At 42.5% G+C, this 9,280-nt stretch overlaps 1 protein-coding gene across 4 annotated transcripts in view; it reads left to right on the top strand.

Moving 5' to 3' along the window:
* Positions 1 to 213: 213 nt before the first annotated feature.
* LOC122539994 (interferon a3-like) overlaps positions 214 to 9,280 on the top strand; it is a 60,870-nt gene continuing 51,803 nt past the window's right edge. For 3 of the 4 annotated variants that reach the window (XM_043675260.1, XM_043675262.1, XM_043675261.1), the window contains exons 1-2: positions 214 to 435; positions 1,122 to 1,361. In XM_043675260.1, coding sequence (XP_043531195.1) covers positions 337 to 435; positions 1,122 to 1,361 — 339 coding nt within the window. In that variant the 5' untranslated portion in view covers positions 214 to 336. Of the gene's footprint in view, positions 436 to 1,121; positions 1,362 to 1,472; positions 2,156 to 9,280 lie in introns of those variants that run through there. The other variant, XM_043675259.1, reaches the window with a different exon arrangement.

Genomic DNA, 9,280 nt, shown 5'->3' with positions numbered 1-9,280 from the left:
CACAAACCACACACAAAACAGACACACATAAAACGCACACATAAAAAACACACACAACACAGACGCACCACAAAACACACACAACACACACATATACACAACACACGTACACACAAAACATACACACAACACACATACACACACTACACAACACACACAACACATACACACAACACACAAACACACACACAAAACTGTTCAGTTTTAGTTGCCTCCAGAACAGGATCGGAATCTCACTGGGTTTGCTCTGCACTAAATAGTTTTTGGTTTTGCTCCATTATACCGTTAATAGTCAGCGATTCTCCAGCATTTCTGTTCCTGATCTTGTCTGAATAAATGAATGTCTTCTCGCAGGGCGGTCGCCTTCCCTGGCGAGAGAGATCCGCGCTCAAAACCAAGCCCTTCATCATGGTGAAGCTTTCAGAGGGTTTGCAGGTGAGTGGACACTGGACAGGATTTTATTTTTTATTCTTCTGATAGGTGTTTTTTGGAAAGTGTTTCATATCAGCAGCTTAGAACTTAAATATCAGAACGCCCACCGACTCAGTAAAGGGTCAAGTGCTGTTTTCGATTGGGTTTGACTGAAATAAAAGATGGTGAAAGTGAGGACTGCAGATGCTGGAGGTCAGAGCTGAAAATGTGTTGCTGGAAAAGCGCAGCAGGTCAGGCAGCATCCAGGGAACAGGATAATCGACGTTTCGGGCACTTTGTTCCTGAAAACGAAACGACGTTTCGTTCCTGAAGAAGGGCTCATGCCCGAAACGTCGATTCTCCTGCTCCTTGGATGCTGCCTGACCTGCTGAGCTTTTCCAGCAACACATTTTCAGCTGAAATAAAAGATGGACAGTAAGACACCAATCAGTGCATTGTGTCTGTGTTAGGTGGATATTCCCGTTCGAATCCAATTTCCAGCCGCAGCCTTAAGGATACAGAGCTTCTGATGCAGAACCAGGTTCATTATGAATGAGTTGAAGTTTTCTCAACAGCCAAGAAGGGCAGAGAATTCCAGGCACTCATCATACTCTCGGTGACAATATCCTTCCTGCTGTTCCCTCTCATCCTTCTAGCAGTTGGAGTTAAGTGAAAAATTCCTCTCTCAGTTCCCTGTGTGTTTTGTTCAGGCCCAGGACAGGATCCAGATACTTCATCAAATCTTGCGTCACATCAACAAGATCTACAGCATGAATTTGGGGTCAGTCACTTGGGCCCGGAGCAAGGTGGAAAATGTCCGGCTTCTCCTGGAACGGCAGCTCAGGGAGCTGGAGGAATGTGTGATGAGGTCAGGAACAGAGGGCAGACGGAGCAGAAATGCCACCATTCAGAAATACTTCAGGAAACTACGAAAGTTCCTCAAACAGAAGGTGAGACAATTGGCCATTGACTGTGTAATCACTAGCATTCAGTTCATTTCATTCCCTTTAAATCTCTTCATCCTCTAATATCTCTTTTCCCTCAATGTTTCCATTTTTCAGCATTTTAGTCACTGTTCCTGGGAAATAATCCGCGCTGAGACTAGAGCCCGTTTACAACAGTTATTTGTCATAATAGCGCAAGTCAGCAGAGGAAATTAAAAGAAAGTCCAAAGGCATGATCAGTAGAGGCTGGAAGAACGAGTTTTAAATAACTCGCTACAGATAGACTTAATGATATCTTGACTGTTTTGTGAAGATACTTTACTGTATGATTATTGGTGGAGAGCAAATGCTATCTCACTGATACTTTACATATGATTATTTAATCACATTTATCGCTGAGATATTTTTCTGTATTAACTATTTCACGAAGGAAATCTGAGAAGAATACTATTTTTGATGCTTTCTTTAATGACTGACAGCTTCTACAGTTCAAAGTCTCAACTAATCTTTGCTCTATTGGCTAACCAATTGGCTAACCCATGCTAATATGATACTGCTGACCCCATCTGTTCTTATGTAGGGAAGCATTTTTGATGTGGCGGCATTATCAAATAGCTTTTAGAAATCCAAGTACACTACATCTACCCATTTCCTTCTATCCATCTCCATTGATTGATTTTCCAGAGTCCATCTTTGGAACTGGCCCAACTCGCTCACTCCACCCTTGCCCCCACCTTATGGGTGGCCCGATGGCTCAGTGGTTAGCACTGCTGCCTCATAGCGGCAGGGACCTGGGCTCTATTCCAGCCTCGGGCGACTGTCTGTATGGAGTTTGCACATTCTCCGTGTCTGTGTGGGTTTCCTTCTTTCCTCCCACAATCCAAAGATGTGCAGCTTAGGTGAATTGGCTTTGCTAAATTGCCCATAGTGCTTAGGGATGTGTAGGTTAGGGGCGTTCGTCAGGGGGAATGTAGAGTGATAGGTTAGGGGTATGGGTCTGAGTGGGTTACTCTTCGGAGGGTCGGGGTGGATATGTTGGGCGGAATGGCCTGTTTCTACACTGTAGGGATTATTTGAACTTTGTTAAATTGATTGCTAGGATACTGCCACGCAATAAGCATTACAATTTTCACACAAGATCAAGAAGGAGAAAAGAACTGAAGATTTTTCACTGACAGATTTAATACGGACTGTCAATGAGAAGTCACTTTAAAGATCTCTCTTTTTCTTTGAAGAAGTGTTTTGTTTTATGAAAATGTAAAGGATTGTTAATTACGCAACCTATTAATTTGAATCAGTGAGGACACTCAAAGTCAGAATATTATGGGTTCAAACCCTACGTCAAACGTAACTTGTTACTTTCCATTGAGTTTTTTGAAGCTCCTCATTCCAGCTGCTGAACTTTCAGTAACAATTCTGCAGTGATAACACTCTGCCTAAAACAGAGCTCTCATTTACAAAATATTCTTTGGCTTAAGTGTCAGACTAATAACATTCAATCTCATTGTTGGCTTACACTAATCTTTACATTCCAGTTCTCTAAATGGTCAACACTACTTTATTTCAAGTTGTTTTAATTTATTAATATTTATCATTTTGATCATTTGATGTAATGAACTGCTGCTGTTTTGCATTGCATGAGAATTGAGTTTCCAAAGATATAATTTATTAATATTTATTAAGTTATAGGAAATAAAAAATATTTTTATAAAAGTGGAAACTTTCGACACTGAATGAAGGCATGTTTTAGCAAATAAATTATTTTGATTATGATACATTTATTGGAGTAATGTTAATTTCTTGCCTGTATTCACCAGTCTTCCATACTCACTATGGCCATTCTAGATTGCTTTACTTGCTACCTGCTACTGATATGCCTCGTATAGTCTACTTTCCTTTTTCCAGCATTTGATGTTCCCTCACCAGGCAAAATATGTGATTCTCTTTGGACCCAATGAGCCTAATTTTTTATCTACTAGGCAGTATGATTCTTATAATTTTGCAGAAGTACATCTGTCTTCTTGCTCTGGATGAGAAGCTCAAACTCGAGGCGATAACCAAAAGTGATGGATGAATATATGTGGAACGGGACCTTTATCATATAAGCATATGGTCTTTACAGTTTCATAGTTTTGTTTTCAAATAGAATCCCTACAGTATGAAAGAAAGCCATTTGACCAATTGGGTTCACCCTACCCATCCAAAGAGCATCCCACCGGGACCCATGCCCCCTTATCATATTCCTGTAACCTTGCATTTCCTATGGCTAACTCACCTAGCCTGCACATGTCTGGACACCATGTGCAATTTAGCATGGCCAATCCACCACATCTGCACATCTTTGGACTAGAGCAAAAAACAAAGAAAATAGAATGCAGGAACATGCCCAATGGCCCTCCAAGCCTGCACCAACATATTTTGGCCTTCCATTCTAAAACTATCTTCACCTACAGGATCCATATCCCTTTATTCCCCTCCTATTCATGTATTTGTTGAGATACTTCTTGAATGCTGCTATTGTGTCTGCTTCCACCACCTCCTCTGGCAGTGTGTTTCAAGGCACTCACCACTCATTGTGTAAAAAAGTTGCCTAGCTCATTACTTTTAAACACCTCCCCCCTCTCCACCCACCTCCCCACACTTTGAACCTGTATCCCCTAGTAATTGAGCCCTCTATCCTGGGAAAAAGTCTTATACTTTCTACTCCAACCATGTTGTTCACAATCCTGTAAATGTCTATCAGATTGCCCCTCATCCCCCTGTATTTCAGTGACAATAATCCCAATCTATCCCACATTTCTTCATAGTTAAAATCTCCCCTACCAGGCAACGTCCTGGTAGACATTTCCTGTGCTCTCTCCAAAGCATCCACATCCTTTTGACTGTGTGATGACCAGAACTGTATGCAACATTCCAAGTGTGGCCTAACTAAAGTTCTATAAAGCTACAGCATAACTTGCCTATCCTTAAACTCAATGCTCCTTCCAATGAAGGCAAGCATGCCATTGACCTTGTTTACTAGCTTATTTATCTGTACTGCCACCTACAGTGATCTGTGGACCTGCACACCCAGATCCCTCTGCATATTAATACTCCCAAGGATTACTCCATTCACTGGATAATTTCCACCTGTACTTGACCTTCCAAAATGCATCACCTCATATTTGTCCAGATTAAACTCCATCTGCTATTTTATTTGCCCATGCCTCCAACTGATCTATATCTTATTGTAGCCACTGAAAATCCTCCTCACTATCTGGAACTCCACCAATTTTTGTATCATCGGCAAACTTACTAATTAGACCAGTCATGTTTTCCTCCAAATCATTTATATAGACCATAAACCGTAGAGGCTCCAGCAGTGTTCCCTGTGCAACACTACTAATCACGACCCTCCATTCCAAAAAGCATCCTTCCACTGTTACTCTCTGTCTTCTATGATTAAGCCAGTTCTGTATCCATCTTGCCAGCTCACCCCAATACCATTTAACTTCACCTTTTGTACCTGTCTGTCATGAGGGACCTTGTGAAAGGCTTTACTGAAGTCCATTTAGTCAACAATAACTGTTTTGTCTTCGTCTATCATCTTCGTCGCCTCCTCAAAAAAGCTAGTGAGGCAGGACCACACCGCACCCCTTCCCCACCCCTTTCACAAAGCCATGCTGTCTATTGCTAATAAGTCCATTAATTTGTAAATGTGCATAAACCTTGTCCACAGAATCACTTCCAATAATTTCCCTACAACTGACATGAGGCTCGCAGGCCTGTAATTAACTGGAATATCCCTGTGACCCTTCTTAAACAATGGACAATGTTGGCTATTCTCCAGTCCTCTGAGATCTCACCTGCAGACAAAGAAGATACAAAAATGTTTGTCAATGCTCCAGCAATTTGTTCTCTTGCCTCCCTCAATATTCTGGGATAGATCCCATCAGGACCCCAGGACTTATCTATCTTAATACTTTTTAGTTACATAGCACTTCTTCTGTTTTAATAGCAATTGGCTTAGAAATTCAACATTCCCTTCTCTGAGATTATCCACCACCAATTCCTTCTCTGGTGAATACAAAGTGTTCATTTAGGACCTGACCTAGTTCTTTTGGCTCCACACAAACTGTGGAAGGAAATGGAAGCACCCCAGAGGAAACCCGCACAGTCACAGGGAGAATGTGCAAAAGCCACACAGATAGCTGCTCAAGGTTGGAATCAAGCCCAGGCCCCGAGCACTGTGAGGCAGAAGTGCTAAACACAGAGCCACCACCTTCAGCTCATTGAATTGAATTGAATTTATTGTCACATGTACCGAGGCACAGTGAAAAGCTTTGTCTTGTGAGCAATACAGGCAGATCACATAGTTAAGTAGCACAGATAAATAAATAATAGGAAAACAGAGGCAAAAACAAAAAGAAACACAGGTACAGGCAAGTTTGTGAGTCCATTCAGTATTCTAACAACAGTCGGGTAGAAACTGTTTCGAAACTGGCTGGTGCATGTGTTCAGGCTTCTGTACCTGCTCCCCGATGATAGAGGTTATAGAAAAGTAGGATGGATCTTTGAGATTGACCTTTTCTTGACAGTGGGCCTGGTAGATGGATTCTATAAATGGGAGGTTGGCCTTTGTGATTGTCTGGGCCGAGTTCACCACTCTCTGTAATTGTCTCCGATCTTGAATGGTACAGTTGCCATATCAGATAGTGATACGTCCAAACAGAATGCTCTTGATGGTGCACCTATAAAGGTTGGCAAGGGTATTTGCCATCATGCCAAATTTCCTCAGTTGCCTGAGGAAGAAGAGACATTGTTGGGCCTTTTGTAAGCAGTGTGTCCATATGAAGAGACCAAGAAAGCTTGCTGTGGATGACCACTCCCGGAGCTTGACAGTCTCCACTCGTTCTACCTCTGTGCTGTTAATGTATAGGGGGACATGAGTAACATCCGCCGAAAGTCAATAATGAGGTCTTTGGTTTTGCCAGCATTGAGAGCTAGGTAGTTCTCAGTGCACCATATTTCCAAGTCTTCCACTTCCTGTTCGTAGTCTGTTTTGTCGTCATCTGAGATTCAACCAACTATAGTGGTGTCATCAGTGAACTTGTGAATGGCATTAGTCTGGTATTTGGCAATGCAATCATGGGTATACAGTGAGAACGGTAGGGGGCTGAGTGTGCACTCTTGGAAGGCTCCAGTGTTGAGTGTTGGTAACAATGAAATATTGTCCCAATCTTCACTGATTGTGGCCTGTGGGGTCAGGAAACTGAGGATCCAGCTGCAGAGAGTGGGACTTAGTCCAAGATCTAAGTTTAGTAATCAGTTTCAAGGGGATAATAGTATTGAAGGCTGAACTGTAGTCAATGAGTAGGATTCTTACGTAGCTGTTCTTGGTGTCAAGATGTTCTAGGGAGGAGTGAAGGACATCTGAAGTGGATCTGTTGGTTCGATAGGCAAATTGGAGTGGGTCATGAGTAGTGGGAGGTTGGAGTTGATTAATGCCATGACCACCCTTTCAAAGCACTTCATGATCACTGAAGTTAGGGCCACTGGGTAGTCATTGAGGCATGCTGCAGGAGCCTTTGTAGGCACAGGGATGATGTTGGCCCTCTTGAAACAGGCAAGGACAGGGGACTGCTGCAGGAAGAGGTTGAAGATGTCCCAGAACACCTCTGCCAGTTGATCTGCGCATGCTCTGAGTGCATGGCCTGGTACTCCATCTGGATTGACACAAAGGAAAACAGATCTGACCTCTGATGCAGTGGCTGTTGGGATAGGTTCGTCAGGACATGTCAGAATAGGTGTAACCTCTCCACCAAAATTCTGCTCAAAGCGAGCATAGAAGACATTCACACAATCTGGGAAGGATGTGTCATCATCTGCTATCTTACACTGTCTCTTTTTAGAACCTGTGATGTCATTCACTCCTTGCCATAGTCGCTGGGTGTCTGTCCGGGTCTCTAGTTTGGATCGGTATTGGTCCTTGGCTGTTTTAATGGCTCTGTAAAGATCATACTTGTCTGGATTCCTTATATTTGAGTGGAGCTCTTGATCTGAAGGCCTCACGCCTGGTTTTTGGCAGGTTCTGTATGTCCTGATTCATTCAGAGTTTCCTGTAGGGGAACACCTGGATTGACTTCCTCGGTATGCAGTCCTCCACACACTTGCTGATAAAGTCTGTGATGATGGTGGCGTACTCGTCCAAGGTACCTGTGGATTGTTTGAACACGGCCCAATCAGCTAATTCCAGACAGCACCGGAGTTGATCCTCTGCCTGCTCTGACCAGCACTGGACCTGTATCCACGAGGGGGTCTCCTGCTTGAGTTTTTGCCTGTAAGCCGGGAGAAGAAGATATCATTACAGATAATATCTTTCTAACTGTTTATCCATAAGGTAATGCTAATAAGATCTACTTGCAACCTCATTCACTAAAATAATCCACTCTTTCCCTCTGCTCCATTGTTATTCTGAATTTTTAACTTTATTTACTACTTTATGCATAGAAGAATCATAACACAGTCATACAGTCCTACTGCACAGAACAGACCCTTTGTCCCAAACTTGTCCATGCTGACCAAAATGTCTGTCCAACTAACCCTCTTTCCTTGCACTTGGCCCATATCCTTCTAAACCTTTCCTTTCCATGTATTTATCCAAATCCTTTTAAAATGTTGTTAACGTACCCGCCTCAACCACTTCCACTGGCAGCTCATTCCAAATGCGTACCACCCTCTGTGTAAAAATGTTGCCCCTCAGTTTCCATTTTATTCTTTTCCCTCCAACCCTAAACTGATGCCCTCTAGTCCTCGATTTCAAGCCTGGGAGAAAGATTGAGTGCATTGACCCTATCCATGCCACTCATGATCTTACACATTTCTATAAGATACCCGCTCAGTCTCCTACATTCTAAAGAAAAGTCCTAGCTTGTTCAACTTCTCCCTATAACTCAGACCGTTGAGTTCAGACAATGTCCTTGTAAATTTCTTCTGCACTCTTTCCAGTTTAATAATTCTTCCTATAGAAAGGTGACCAAAACAGAACACAATACTCCAAGTGCGGCCTCACCAATATCCTGTATAACTGCAACTTAACTTCCTAACTTCTATATTCAGTGCCCTGACTGATGATGGCCAGTGTGCCAAAATCTTCTTCACTGCCCTGTCTACCTGTGCAGACTACCATGTGGAACCTATCAAAGGTCTTACTGAAATCCGTATAGACTACATCTACAACCCTTGTCAACCTTTTTGGTCATTTCATCAAAGAAATCTTACAAATTTGTGAGGCATGATCTCCCACACACAAAACCATGCTGACTATTCTTAGTCAAACCCTATCTTTCCAAATGTATGTCTATCTGATCCCTCAGAATCTTCTCAAGTAACTTACCCACCACAGATATGAGGCTTACTGGTCTATAATACCCAGGCTTTTCTTTGCAGCCCTTCTTGAATAATTACACAACATTTGCTACCCTCCAGTCTTTCATGACCTCAGCCATGTCTAATGATAATGCGCAAATATCAGCCAGGGCTCTCACAATTTCTTCTCTAGCATTTTGCAATATTCTTGGATATATCTGGTCAGGACCAAGAGATTTATCCACCTTTACACATTCTAATACATCCAACACCTCCTCTATTGTGATATGGACTGTCCCCAAAATATTTTTGAGGTATTTTAGGTGTTGGAGGTGATTTCCTCGAATTCCAGGAGCAGCAATTACTGTTTTATATGCTGTTGCATTGTGCTGGAACTTTGGGAAAAAAAAGTCAAAACAACAGCAGTTTAAAAGGGAGAAGAGCAGACAAAGGATGCACATGGTGAGGACAGTGCAGGAGAGAGGGAGAGAGAGAGAGAGCGAGAGAGAGAGAGAGAGAGAGAGAGAGAGAACCAACAAAGTTACCACCTTTGCTGTTTGAATTCGTGTATTGCTGGA

This window comes from Chiloscyllium plagiosum, chromosome 33, assembly GCF_004010195.1.
Source record: "Chiloscyllium plagiosum isolate BGI_BamShark_2017 chromosome 33, ASM401019v2, whole genome shotgun sequence".
NCBI classification, from domain to species: domain Eukaryota; kingdom Metazoa; phylum Chordata; class Chondrichthyes; order Orectolobiformes; family Hemiscylliidae; genus Chiloscyllium; species Chiloscyllium plagiosum.
This window is presented reverse-complemented; position numbering and strand designations above follow the sequence as displayed.